The sequence below is a fragment of the Oncorhynchus nerka genome, linkage group LG24, assembly GCF_034236695.1.
Source record: "Oncorhynchus nerka isolate Pitt River linkage group LG24, Oner_Uvic_2.0, whole genome shotgun sequence".
Taxonomy (NCBI): domain Eukaryota; kingdom Metazoa; phylum Chordata; class Actinopteri; order Salmoniformes; family Salmonidae; genus Oncorhynchus; species Oncorhynchus nerka.
The window spans coordinates 81766435-81781191 of record NC_088419.1 but is presented as its reverse complement, the minus strand read 5'-3'; the positions used below and the strand labels follow the sequence as shown (position 1 = coordinate 81781191).

The 14757-nt window shown below is 46.2% G+C and overlaps 1 protein-coding gene across 3 annotated transcripts in view; it reads left to right on the top strand.

Moving 5' to 3' along the window:
- pde4ba (phosphodiesterase 4B, cAMP-specific a) overlaps positions 1 to 14757 on the top strand; it is a 346990-nt gene that overhangs the window by 324942 nt on the left and 7291 nt on the right. For all 3 annotated transcript variants that reach the window (XM_065009204.1, XM_065009203.1, XM_065009205.1), the window contains 3 exons: positions 11019 to 11112; positions 14079 to 14365; positions 14521 to 14685. In XM_065009204.1, coding sequence (XP_064865276.1) covers positions 11019 to 11112; positions 14079 to 14365; positions 14521 to 14685 — 546 coding nt within the window. The remainder of the gene's footprint in view (positions 1 to 11018; positions 11113 to 14078; positions 14366 to 14520; positions 14686 to 14757) is intronic.

Here is a 14757-nt window from a genome sequence, read left to right as displayed (position 1 = left end):
TAGGAAAACTTAACGGCTGGAGGAAGGTAAAATTATCCTGGATTCAATTGGTTGAAGAATTTTCCTAGTTTGAAGCTTTTAATGCACTTATTTGTTTTGGAGAAAAAATCTATTAGTGTATTCTTCAAAAGTTATTCAAAAGTGATTTATTGTGTCATGGGCAGTTGCTTTTGGGTTTTGCCAATGCTGCATGGTTTACTGAGTTTAGTTTTGTTTTATGCTGCTTCTACGTCTCTGGAAAAGTTATTTATCTGCCTGCAAGTCTTTATAATGATATTTTATGCATACCTTATGATATTTTATGCATACCTTATGATATGTTGTGCATACCTTATGATATTTTATGCATACCGTATGATATTTTGTGCATACCTTGTGATATTGTGTGCATACCTTATGATATTTTGTGCATACCTTATGATATTTTATGCATACCTTATGATATTTTGTGCATACTTTATCTGGGATATTTTGTACGATTTTGAGAAGTACACCAAGGTAAATGGATTCAATGCTGGTTCTTTGTATTGACTACAGCAGAGTGCACCTCTGTGTAAAGTTGCAACAATCTAGGATGCTTTGTCTGAGTAAGGCTCTGCCCTGCAGATAGAGTCAAGCCTCTGTGGGTCTCTCAGTAGAGTTTCTGTGCTACTGCTTTGAGAGCGCACTGATGAATTCTAATCAGTTCATTAAGTTAGTTCAATATTATAGAAAGTAGATTTTTTTGAGAGTCGTTAAGAGTTGACAGTCATTTGCGGCAGTTGGTTGAATGTATTTAAGGACATTGCTTTGTTGTTATTTTATGGATCTTCTTCCACCATCTCGGTCGGAACAAACGGGATGTGTTAAAAGAGAATAACAACTTTTTATTTCCGTTAATCTCTGATGCATCTGAAAGTGTCCAAACCAAGTTGTTGAGTTAATGTGGAATGTGGCCTGGCTGATACAGTGCATTTGGAAAGTAGATTTTTTTTTTTTATGTAATCCATTTTACTATAAGGCTCTAACGTAACCAAATGTGGAAAGATGTCTGAATACTTTCCGAATGCACTGTAAGGGGTGTTTCCATGCCCTGCTGCATTGGGGGAGAGGAGACCGGGGGACAGGGTCACTGTGCTGCAGTCAGTCAGTCACCAACCAACGCCTTTATTAAGGTTGAGTTATGAAGTTTGCTGTGAACATTTGGAGCTCCTCTCAGCCATCTCACTCTCATATAAAGGCCTCTTCAAAGACAAAACTAGAATGCTTTTCTTTACATCACAAAGTTGTGTGAAGTATCCTGTTGATTTCTAGATGGTGCTAAACATCCTGTTGATTTCTAGATGGTGCTTAAACATCCTGTTGATTTCTAGATGGTGCTAAACATCCTGTTGATTTCTAGATGGTGCTTAAACATCCTGTTGATTTCTAGATGGTGCTATAACATCCTGTTGATTTCTAGATGGTGCTAAACATCCTGTTGATTTCTAGATGGTGCTATAATATCCTGTTGATTTCTAGATGGTGCTTAAACATCCTGTTGATTTCTAGATGGTGCTAAACATCCTGTTGATTTCTAGATGGTGCTTAAACATCCTGTTGATTTCTAGATGGTGCTATAACATCCTGTTGATTTCTAGATGGTGCTAACCATCCTGTTGATTTCTAGATGGTGCTTAAACATCCTGTTGATTTCTAGATGGTGCTAAACATCCTGTTGATTTCTAGATGGTGCTTAAACATCCTGTTGATTTCTAGATGGTGCTATAACATCCTGTTGATTTCTAGATGGTGCTAACCATCCTGTTGATTTCTAGATGGTGCTTAAACATCCTGTTGATTTCTAGATGGTGCTTAAACATCCTGTTGATTTCTAGATGGTGCTATAACATCCTGTTGATTTCTAGATTGTGCTAAACATCCTGTTGATTTCTAGATGGTGCTATAACATCCTGTTGATTTCTAGATGGTGCTAAACATCCTGTTGATTTCTAGATGGTGCTTAAACATCCTGTTGATTTCTAGATGGTGCTATAACATCCTGTTGATTTCTCAACTCTCTCTGGAGTTTTAGATAGAGCTTATCTCTCTCTGGAGGTTTAGATAGAGCTTATCTCTCTCTGGAGGTTTAGATAGAGCTTATCTCTCTGGAGGTTTAGATACAGCTGATCTCTCTGCAGGTTTAGATAGAGCTGATCTCTCTCTGGAGGTTTAGATAGAGCTGATCTCTCTCTGTAGGTTTAGATAGAGCTGATCTCTCTCTCTCTCTCTCTATAGGTTTAGATAGAGCTGATATCTTTCTCTCTCTCTGTAGGTTTATATAGAGCTGATCTCTCTCTCTCTCTGTAGGTTTAGATAGAGCTGATCTCTCTCTCTCTCTCTGTAGGTTTAGATAGAGCTGATCTCTCTCTGGAGGTTTAGATAGAGCTGATCTCTCTCTCTCTGTAGGTTTAGATAGAGCTGATCTCTCTCTGAAGGTTTAGATATAGCTGATCTCTCTGGAGGTTTAGATAGAGCGGATCTCTCTCTCTCTCTCTCTCTCTCTGGAGGTTTAGATAGAGCTGGTCTCTCTCTGGAGGTTTAGATAGAGCTGATCTCTCTCTCTCTGTAGGTTTAGATAGAGCTGATCTCTCTCTGAAGGTTTAGATATAGCTGATCTCTCTGGAGGTTTAGATAGAGCTGATCTCTCTCTGAAGGTTTAGATAGAGCTGATCTCTCTGGAGGTTTAGATAGAGCTGATCTCTCTCTGGAGGTTTAGATAGAGCTGATCTCTCTCTGGAGGTTTAGATAGAGCTGATCTCTCCCTTGATGTTTAGATAGAGCTGATCTCTCTCTGGAGGTTTAGATATAGCTGATCTCTCTCTGGAGGTTACGATGGAGCTGATCTCTCTCTGGAGGTTTAGATAGAGCTGATCTCTCTCTCTCTCTCTCTCTGGAGGTTTAGATATAGCTGATCTCTCTCTGGAGGTTTAGATAGAGCTGATCTCTCTCTGAAGGTTTAGATGAGAGGTTTAGATCTGATCTCTCTGAAGGTTTAGATAGAGCTGATCTCTCTGGAGGTTTAGATAGAGCTGATCTCTCTCTGGAGGTTTAGATAGAGCTGATCTCTCTCTGGAGGTTTAGATAGAGCTGATCTCTCTCTGAAGGTTTAGATAGAGCTGATCTCTCTCTGGAGGTTTAGATAGAGCTGATCTCTCTCTGGAGGTTTAGATAGAGCTGATCTCTCTCTGGAGGTTTAGATAGAGCTGATCTCTCTCTGTAGGTTTAGATAGAGCTGATCTCTCTCTGTAGGTTTAGATAGAGCTGATCTCTCTCTGAAGGTTTAGATAGAGCTGATCTCTCTCTGGAGGTTTAGATAGAGCTTATCTCTCTCTGGAGGTTTAGATAGAGCTGATCTCTCCCTTGATGTTTAGATAGAGCTGATCTCTCTCTGGAGGTTTAGATAGAGCTGATCTCTCCCTTGATGTTTAGATAGAGCTGATCTCTCTCTGGAGGTTTAGATAGAGCTGATCTCTCTCTGGAGGTTTAGATAGAGCTGATCTCTCTCTGGAGGTTTAGATAGAGCTGATCTCTCTCTGAAGGTTTAGATAGAGCTGATCTCTCTCTGAAGGTTTAGATACAGCTGATCTCTCTGGAGGTTTAGATAGAGCTGATCTCTCTCTCTCTCTCTCTCTCTCTCTCTCTGGAGGTTTAGATAGAGCTGATCTCTCTCTGGAGGTTTAGATAGAGCTGATCTCTCTCTGGAGGTTTAGATAGAGCTGATCCTTGATGTTTAGATAGAGCTGATCCTCTCTGGAGGTTTAGATAGAGCTGCTGACCACAACTGAACCCTCTCTGAGGGGATCTGAAACACTGTGTGTCAAAGTGTTGAGTCACTTGACTTTAATTCTCTTTTCTTTGTTTGTTTCTATTTTACTCTTTAATCATCTATTTTCCTCTTTCTCTTTTGTCATGCAGTTTCTCAATTCCTCATACTTTTTTATTTGTGAATTAATGATGGCATACCTATGTATACACACAGTGTTGTTCGCAGCCAGAGCCGGACTGTAGTGAGTCAGTCAGAGGAAGTGAGAAGTAGTGTGTATACGAACTCACTATGGGGTTGGTCTCTTTCTGTAAACGTACTGAAGAAACATATGTCATGGTCAGTCTTACCCCATCATACGTTTACCAAGGCTGGGGAATCAAAGGCAACTAGATAAGATTACCTGGCACTGGATTTATATTATTACGGAACATTTGATAAAACATGGGCTTTTACTTAACAAATCCCCCGTGTTGAGCAAGAGTCATGTTTTACAGTCTATTCAGCTGCAGCCTGTCTGAGGACATAGTGCCCACTCGTGGCTGGAAGAGGAAATTAAATATAATTTTGAGTTTGAAGGTCCTCAATCAGTGGTGTTATTAACTCAAGTCATTTCAAAAGATGCCACAGTACATGAAGGAAAGAGAGAGCCTATGCTCCTGCTTGTCTGTCTGTCTGTCTGTCTGTCTCTGTCTGTCTGTCTGTCTGTCTGTCTGCCGTTGGTGGGGAGAGAGAGAGGGGAGAGAGGGTGGGGAGAGAGGGTGGGGAGAGAGGGAGGGGGAGAGAGAGGGGGAGAGAGGGTGGGGAGAAAGAGAGGGGAGAGAGGGTGGGGAGAAAGGGTGGGGGGGAGAGAGAGAGGGAGGGAGAGAGGGTGGGTGGGGAGAGAGAGAGGGGAGAGAGGGAGGGGAGGGAGAGAGGGTGGGGAGAGAGAAAAGGTTACAAAGTGATAGAGAGAGTGAAAGAACGGAGGGTGGAAAATCAGAGAGAGAGAGAGAGCTCCGGTGTCAGAGAGTTGAGCTCCGGTGTCAGAGAAGTGAGCACCGGTGTCAGTGAGGTGAGCTCCGGTGTCAGAGAGTTGAGCTCCGGTGTCAGAGAGGTGAGCTCCGGTGTCAGAGAAGTGAGCTCCGGTGTCAGTGAGGTGAGCTCTGGTGTCAGAGAGGTGAGCTCCGGTGTAGTTGAGCTCCGGTGTCAGAGAGTTGAGCTCCGGTGTCAGAGAAGTGAGCTCCGGTGTCAGTGAGGTGAGCTCTGGTGTCAGAGAGGTGAGCTCCGGTGTCAGTGAGGTGAGCTCTGGTGTCAGAGAGGTGAGCTCCGGTGTCAGAGAGGTGAGCTCCGGTGTCAGAGAGGTGAGCTCCGGTGTCAGTGAGGTGAGCTCTGGTGTCAGAGAGGTGAGCTCCGGTGTCAGAGAGGTGAGCTCCGGTGTCAGTGAGGTGAGCTCTGGTGTCAGAGAGGTGAGCTCCGGTGTCAGAGAGGTGAGCTCCGGTGTCAGAGAGGTGAGCTCTGGTGTCAGAGAGGTGAGCTCCGGTGTCAGAGAGGTGAGCTCCGGTGTCAGTGAGGTGAGCTCTGGTGTCAGAGAGGTGAGCTCCGGTGTCAGAGAGGTGAGCTCCGGTGTCAGAGAGGTGAGCTCCAACACTCAACTCATCCAATATTAACATTAAATCTCAATCTCATTCACAGGCAGCTCATAGAGTTTCATTAAGATTTCCATGGGTGGGGCATCCCTAAACAGATCAACACAGAAAGAGAAAGGAAGTAGGGAGAGATGCAGTGGGAATGTAACACACACAGAGGGCTGTAGTGTGTGTATGGGAAATGGTGTGTGTGGTATAGAGAGGTGACAAATGCTGAGTTCTGATGAGAGGAGATTGGATTGTTGTCGGTTGTTGTTTAGTTATAGTGTGTGTGTGTGTGTGTGTGTGTGTGTGTGTGTGTGTGTGTGTGTGTGTGTGTGTGTGTGTGTGTGTGTGTGTGTGTGTTAACTCTGCCTGGAGGCTACTGTCTAGCTCCTCCATCACTGAGACATCTCCCGCTGTTATATTTCTCATATTATTTATTATGTTGTTTTATATAAAGAGGGCTTCTTCTTCTTTTTGAATGTTTAACTCCATTCCTCCACCCTCCTCCCTTTCTTGGTTTGCAGAGGGATGATAATGTGAAAGCTTTAATCTCTCCATCATCTTTCCCAACGTGTATTCTGCTCGATAGGAGGTTCCTGGTAAAGATTTGTTTACCGTTTCCTACAAACAAGCTCTTATATGAGAACACTCAGTTTCACAATCATGGATATTCCTCTCCATCCTGGATAAAGGTTTCACAATGAGCATTAAGAAACCTTGCTGAGAGGAAATTATAGCTCATAGCTCTATTAACTGATGGCCTCCAGTCTCTTCTACTAGAAGAGGCAGAAGTGTCTTCTACTAGAAAAGGCAACCCATTGAACATAGGAGAGGGAGAGAGAGAGAGAGAGCAGTAGCGAGAGAGAATGAGAGAGAGAGGGAAAGAGAGAGAGAGAGAGGGAAAGAGAGGAAGAGAGAGCAGTAGCGAGAGAGAATGAGAGAGAGAGGGAAAGAGAGGGAAAGAGTGGCGAGACTCTAAAATTAATTATACTGTTAGCAAGTGGCAGCAAAGAGAGAAATGGACATGTAAGTGACTGAGTGAGGAAGAGGTGGAATGAAAGAGGGAGGAATTTGGGACTAGTGATTTTAACTCAGCAGGGAACCCTGGTGTGTCATGGTGACAGCTGGGCTGCGGTGTTCAGAGGGGGAAACCTACTCTCACTGAAACTGCCACTAGCCAGCCAGCCACACCACTCTCCATGGTCACATGAAGCTGTTGCCATGGTGTTGGGATGTTCTGGTAATTGGCGTACACAGACAGAGTGGAGGAGAGAGAGAGAGTGTTGATATCTGATATCAACTCAAATTGGCAAAGGATGCAATTACCAATTTTTCTTCCTCTCACTCTGTCTCTCTGGTGTTTTCTCTCGCTCTGTCTCTCTGGTGTTTTCTCTCGCTCCGTCTCTCTGGTGTTTTCTCTCACTCTGTCTCTCTGGTGTTTTCTCTCGCTCCGTCTCTCTGGTGTTTTCTCGCTCCGTCTCTCTGGTGTTTTCTCTCGCTCCGTCTCTCTGAGTTTTCTCTCACTCGTCTCTCTGAGTCTCTCTGGTGTTTTCTCTCGCTCCGTCTCTCTGGTGTTTTCTCTCACTCTGTCTCTCTGGTGTTTTCTCTCGCTCCGTCTCTCTGGTGTTTTCTCGCTCCGTCTCTCTGGTGTTTTCTCTCGCTCCGTCTCTCTGTTGTTTTCTCTCGCTCCGTCTCTCTGGTGTTTTCTCTCGCTCCGTCTCTCTGGAGTTTTCTCTCACTCCGTCTCTCTGTTGTTTTCTCTCACTCCGTCTCTCTGGTGTTTTCTCTCACTCCGTCTCTCTGGAGTTTTCTCTCGCTCAGTCTCTCTGGTGTTTTCTCTCACTCCGTCTCTCTGGTGTTTTCTCTCGCTCCGTCTCTCTGGTGTTTTCTCTCACTCCGTCTCTCTGGTGTTTTCTCTCACTCCGTCTCTCTGGTGTTTTCTCTCACTCCGTCTCTCTGGTGTTTTCTCTCACTCCGTCTCTCTGGTGTTTTCTCTCCATCCGTCTCTCTGGTGTTTTCTCTCGCTCCGTCTCTCTGGTGTTTTCTCTCCATCCGTCTCTCTGGTGTTTTCTCTCACTCCGTCTCTCTGGTGTTTTCTCTCACTCCTTCTCTGGTGTTTTCTCTCGCTCCGTCTCTCTGGTGTTTTCTCTCACTCCGTCTCTCTGGTGTTTTCTCTCGCTCCGTCTCTCTGGTGTTTTCTCTCGCTCCGTCTCTCTGGTGTTTTCTCTCGCTCCGTCTCTCTGGTGTTTTCTCTCGCTCCGTCTCTCTGGTGTTTTCTCTCGCTCCGTCTCTCTGGTGTTTTCTCTCACTCCGTCTCTCTGGTGTTTTCTCTCGCTCCGTCTCTCTGGTGTTTTCTCTCGCTCCGTCTCTCTGGTGTTTTCTCTCGCTCCGTCTCTGGTGTTTTCTCTCACTCCATCTCTGGTGTTTTCTCTCGCTCCGTCTCTCTGGTGTTTTCTCTCGCTCCGTCTCTCTGTTGTTTTCTCTCGCTCCGTCTCTCTGGTGTTTTCTCTCACTCCGTCTCTCTGGTGTTTTCTCTCGCTCCGTCTCTCTGGTGTTTTCTCTCGCTCCGTCTCTCTGGTGTTTTCTCTCGCTCCGTCTCTCTGGTGTTTTCTCTCACTCCATCTCTGGTGTTTTCTCTCACTCCGTCTCTCTGGTGTTTTCTCTCACTCCGTCTCTCTGGTGTTTTCTCTCGCTCCGTCTCTCTGGTGTTTTCTCTCACTCCGTCTCTCTGGTGTTTTCTCTCACTCTGTCTCTCTGGTGTTTTCTCTCACTCCGTCTCTCTGGTGTTTTCTCTCGCTCCATCTCTCTGATGTTTTCTCTCACCCTGAAAACCTCTAATATATCGGCTGTGGATAATGAACAGCCACTGTGGCTCTGCTGACAAATGTCAGGCAATAGAAAGAGAGGAGGAGGGAGGGAGACAAAAAAAGAAAGAGGTGTACAGTATAAGACGTGCCGTTCCGTCTCATTTCTCCCATTACTGCTCAGTGACACAAGCTTCTCCCACGATTCTCTCAGTACTCTATTAAACATGGCTGAATGGCAGCACTAGTCTGTGATCCTCTGGCAGAGAGATCAAAGAGAGAGGCTTTCCTCATCCTTGCCTCTGTCAGGGAGGAGGGAAGTGGGTTATCTGCAGAGGAGGAGACTGGAAGAGAGGAGAGGAGGATAGAAAAGAGGGAAGGGGTGATCTTGTATCTCTGGATCCCATTCCCACCCCTCCCCCACTGCCTGGTTGTGCTGCTGGGGGCTCTCCCCTCCACTCTGCTCCACTTTCCTTCAAATCATGTGTGCTATGTACAGCATGTTGCTGAGGCTGATAGACTAGAAGTAGGGGAAAAGAGAGAGAGAAAGGAAACGGGAAACAGAGAGAGAGAGTATAGAGAGAGACAGGAGGGGAGAGAGAGAAAGAAAGGGAGAGAAAGGGAGGGAGAGAGAGAGACAGGAGGGGAGAGAGAGAAAGGGAGGGAGAGAGAGAGGAGGAGAGAGAGAGAAAGGGAGAGAGAGAGAGAGACCGGAGGGGAGAAATAGAAAGGGAGGGAGAGAGAGAGGAGGAGAGAGAGAGAAAGGAAACGGGAAACAGAGAGAGAGAGAGTATGGAGAGAGACAGGAGGGGAGAGAGAGAAAGGGAGAGAAAGGGAGGGAGAGAGAGGAGGAGAGAGAGAGAAAGAGAGAGAGAGAGAGAGAGAGAGAGAGAGAGAGAGAGAGAAAGACAGGAGGGAAGAGAGAGAGAATGGAGACAGGAGGAAAGAGATAGAGAATAGAGACAGAAGGAAAGAGAGAGAGAATAGAGACAGGAGGAAAGAGAGAGAGAGAGAGAGAGGATTGAGAGAGAAAAGGAAGGAAGAGAGACTTAGGGAGAGAGAGAGCCAGGGAGAGAGAGAGACTTAGAGAGAGAGCCAGGGGAGAGAGAGCCAGGGAGAGAGAGCCAATGAGAGAGAGAGCCAGGGAGAGAGAGAGACTTCGTGAGAGAGCCAGGGAGAGAGAGAGCCAGGGAGAGAGAGCCAGTGAGAGAGAGAGCCAGGGAGAGAGAGCCAGTGAGAGAGAGAGCCAGGGAGAGAGAGAGACTTCGTGAGAGAGCCAGTGAGAGAGAGCCAGGGAGAGAGAGAGCCAGGGAGTGAAACCTAGAGAGAGAGCCAGGGAGAGAGAGAGCCAGGGAGAGAGAGAGACTTCGTGAGAGAGCCAGTGAGAGAGAGCCAGGGAAAGAGAGAGCCAGGGAGTGAAACCTAGAGAGAGAGCCAGGGAGAGAGAGAGCCAGGGAGTGAAACTTAGAGAGAGATCCAGGAAGAGAGAGAAGAGAGCTGCAGCAGATAGAGAGTAGTAGAGTGAGATGAATACAGTGGAGGAACCCCCCTCCAGTCAGATGAGCATCACAGTGCTTTACCTTTTTTCTCTCCTCCTCCTCTCTCCATCCCACTATTTCTTCCCTCCTCCCCTTCTTGTCTATTATTCATCAGTGCTCAGAGCCCCCCTCAGCTCCAAATCTAGCTCATAGCTCCAGCTGCAGCCCAGTTCTGTGGATCTCCTAGCCTAGGACGGAACCACTAACCCTGATTACAGATACAGTCTGCTTCCTTCTCCTCTTTGGTATTGGTATTTGGTATCCTCTTACCTAGACATGGAGAGCCTCACTGAGACATCTGCTGAGAGAGAGAGCGACCAGCCATCTTTAACTAGCTGTTCTATTAGCCGTTGAGCCAGAAAGCCAAGGGAGCAGAGAAGAGGAGAGAAGAGGGGGATTATTTTTAGCACTAAAGGAGTCCCGTTCATCTGCCTCTCTCTATTTTACCACGCTGGATTACAGTAGTTCTGCGGCTGTTGCTGCTGGCTCTCTGTCCTATAGGGAGGGAAAAAACGGTTCCAAAATGCCTGAAGCTAACTACCTGCTGTCTGTGTCTTGGGGTTACATTAAGGTGTGTATTGTATTGTTAGCTGACATAGCTGCTCAGGATAACATGCCATGACATTATATTTACCTTCTGGTTTTGGTGTTTGAGCTGTTATAGTATTTTGGTGATGTTTTGATGATGTTTTGGAGGGTGTAGTTGTGTGGTTGTGTTCTATGCAGTGTGGTGGTTGTTTGGTCCTAGGTGGTCTGATGTTATGTAGCTGAGCTGAGGCTCCATCTTGGTTACATCTTTGCAGAACACAATAGTGCTGTGGATGGGGCTAGGAATCTCTCTCTCTGACACACAGACAGTGCTACTGTTGCTGCAGAGGCGGGGCTTCCCTACAGCTGTGTTGTATGCATGGTTTTCTCATAGGCTGTATAATACACTGCAGATCTGCAGGTTTTGCAATATGAACCAGAAACCATGAATGTGAAAATAACCAGATGGAATCTGCATAATATTATCCTGGAGGGATTTGATTTGTTGATCTGAAAACAATAAAATGGTTATTTTCCAAATCCCTTTTGTACCGATTGTGTGTAATGTTGTAATGTTTAGAGATTTGTTTAGAGATGTAGTTTGTTTGTATAAAGCTTGAATGAGCATACAGTAATCACCAGTGACTGTGCTTTTCCATGGTATTCTCCTGCACCATAATGTCTTCCAGGTTTTCCAGTAGTTTCCAGGATGCTGACGTTTTCCCCCTCTCCTCTGTGTCTTCTTTTCCAGTTCAAGAGAATGTTGAACCGGGAGCTGACACACCTCTCAGAGATGAGTCGCTCCGGGAACCAGGTGTCCGAGTTCATCTCCAACACCTTTATGGGTAACGACCTGATCTCTCTCTCTCTCACACACACACACACACACACACACACACACACACACACACTCTCTCTCTTTATGTAAATCCATTGCTTTTGATGTGTGACTGTTCCCACACACTTCTAATAGACTGCTAAAGATCAATCATGCACACACAATCAATCGAACACACTTTCATACACCCACACAAATATTGTATTTTTGTACACACAAATACACATATCTTATATCTCACACATGTGTGTATATAGTATACCGCAGTGTGTGTGTGTGTGTGTGGGATTCTCCCTCCATTTTGTCTGAGTCTGGATGCTTGTTGCAGGGGTGTACTGTAAAACCCTGCCCCATTACCTCTTGTTAGTATTCATCCATCACTTCCAAGGCCCATTAAAACAAAACCAGATAGGAAAAGCCTGAAGCTTTGAGGTGGTTGACTGGCTACACACTTCTTAGTGAGGTGCCTCTGCTGCTGGTTGATTGACAGGTAAGCTTGTTAGGCCACATCAGAGCCAGTGGATAGAGAGAGGGGGGGAGGGGGGGGTACAGTCGTGACTCTGGCTGAATCCCAAATGGTACCCTATTCACTATATAGTGCACTACTGTTGACCAGAACCCTATGGGCTGGCCCTATGGACCCTGGTAAATGTAGTGCACTACATATGGAATAAGGTGCCATTTAGGACAGAAGATATGTGTGGGAGAGGAGGAAGGACAGAGGCAGGTAGAAGACAGACAATATGGACGCCCGTGGCCTGCTATCTACCTGCATATGTACTGTACCATGTGTGATGCACTGCCATCTGAATCTAGTCCCCTCTAGTCTCCCACTGCAGGGTCTGAGCTAGAAGATGGGGGAGAGAGATTGTGATAGAGGGGGGGGGGATGGAGAGAGATGGAGAGACTGGTATTACGAGGTGAGGTGGGGGTACAGTGGAACCCCCTCACAGATAACTGAGCCTCCCATTCGGTGACTCATATCCCTTTTAATGTATCTCTGTCTTTCGTCCCCCATCCACCCTTCCTTTCTCCATCGCTCCATGCCTGAGGAAGTTAGTGCGTAGATCAGACACAGATGGGAGATGGGAGTTTCTGTCACTCTACCGCTCCATAGTTCCCTGTGGGACCGAGCAGTAGGAGTGGTTTGCTGCAGCTGGTTGGCTACACATTAATATGGGAAAGAGATGCAGAGAAAACATTAGGAAAAAGACAGCTGATAGTTTGTCCTGAGCTGACCACTGACCATTGATTGGAATTATATTTAGAATTATGTTACAGCAATATCGAGCTCATTGTTTCTTTAGAAAAACAAGGCAAGGGGATAACATTGTTGACATTTATGGCTGCCATTTTCAAGTTTCCCTCTCTACATTTTCCACCCACATTGTTTTTGTATTGTAAGGTCATCTTAGGATGCCTTGTTAGAGAGAGAGTTGAACCCTTCATATGTGCGTGCATCATATTGGGCAGCTCATCCCTATGGGACTGTGGGTTGGGGATGATGGTGTGTGTGTGAGGGCCATTCACGTGCAAGGGCTCCTCTCCTCCACAGCTGTTCATTCCACTCATCCCATAACACCCTGGCTGAGCTGGCTCTTTCCGGCTTGCTACCACGGTAACAGCCAGGCATAACCCATTAAGGGAATTTTAAAATCCCAAATCCACCCACACACTCTCTCTCCATCTCTCTCTTTCTCTCTCTCTCTTTCTCTCTCTGGCATTTGGGTTTCACTGATAGCATATAGAGCAGGCTGGAGGTTCAGAATTTCAGCAGAATAAACGTGAGAGAAATGGAGAGAGAGAGAGAGGGAAGAGAAAGAAAAGGGAAGGGAAGAGAGGATACATAGTCAGTTGTACAACTGAATGCATTCAACTGAAATGTATCTTCTACATTTAACCCAGCCCATGGAGAGGAGAGAGACATGACAGTAGTCTGGGCCTCAGGGAATCAAGGTCACAATAACACTCCACCTGCATAGAACATTTTGAATTGGTAAAACCACTTACAGACAGACAGACAGACAGACAGACAGACAGACAGACAGACAGACAGACAGACAGAGACAGACAGACAGACAGACAGACAGACAGATGGCCACATGTCAAACAATACAGCTTAATCAGCAACACACTCTAATAAACACACACTCTAATAAACACACACTCTAATAAACACACACTAATAAACACACACTACCATTTATGGAGGAAGTGTCTGCTGTGTGCTTATATCCTTCTAAAACCCATACAAAAATGCATTCTATTTCAATGGCCAAACCAAATGTCCCTTCCATTCATAGAGTTCTGGTCCATTGTGTGTGTAAGGGAATGGGAGAGTGGATTTAGTGGCATGTCTGAGAAGCTAGTAGACATTGTCTCAGTGGTGATAATGGTGATAATGATGGTGATAATGAATTACTGTGCCAGTTTATTGCTCTTCCCCTGTTTCCCATGCATCACATGTTATAGCATGTTTAATCGGCCATTTTCTATTATGACTGAAGGAGGAGAGGGAGAGAGGGAGAGGAGAGAGAGGGGGAGAGAGAGAGGGAGCGAGAGGGAGAGAGAGGGACAGAGAGAGAGAGAGAGAGAGGAGAGAGAGAGAGGAGAGAGAGGGGGAGAGAGAGAGGGAGCGAGAGGGAGAGAGAGGGACAGAGAGAGAGGGGGAGAGAGAGAGGAGAGAGAGAGAGAGAGAGAGAGAGGAGAGAGAGAGATAGATAGAGGCAGAGAGAGAGAGGGAGCGATAGAGGGAGAGAGAGAGAGGGGTAGAGTGACAGTGGTAATTGAATAACCCTCAGAGGAAAGAGACATGTTAGTTCAGCTATGAGAGGCAGCACAGTTAGAGTTCATTGTAATGACATTACTAAACTGAATGGGCCATCGAACCTTCATCCTCTCTTCTCTCTGTGGTCTGACAAACACAATGGCATGGAGTGTCCTAACCCAAAGAGATGTCCTCTCCCCCCGCAGACAAACAGAACGACATGGACATGCCATCTGTGACGCCCAAGGAAAAGGCTGGTCGGGAGAGGAAGAAGCAGCAACAGCTGATGACTCAGATCACTGGAGTGAAGAAGGTCTCTTATGGACCCTCCCTCTCCAACTCCTCCATCTCACGGTTCGGGGTCAAGACGGACAAGGAGGACATGCTCTCCAAGGAACTGGAGGATCTGAATAAGTGGGGTCTGAACATCTTTACCGTGTCGGAGTACTCCGAACATAGACCGCTCACCTGTATCATGTACGCCATCTTCCAGGTAGGTTATAACTGGCTATACACTCCTACACACACACATGCACGCCTGCACGCACATATATGCATGCAATGCAGACACACACACACGCAGACACACACAGACAATATGCTACAGCTGTACATAGGTACTAAGTCATATCCTTGTGTCCCCTGCAGGAGAGAGACCTGCTGAAGACCTTTAAGATCCCGACAGAGACGTTTGTGGCGTACATGATGACCCTGGAGGACCACTACCATGGAGACGTGGCCTACCACAACAGCCTCCACGCGGCAGATGTGGCCCAGTCCACACACATCCTACTCTCTACACCAGCCCTCGATGTAAGTTACCTAACCCCTAACCCCCACACCAGCCCTTGACCTAAGTTACCAAACCCCTAACCCCAGTCCACA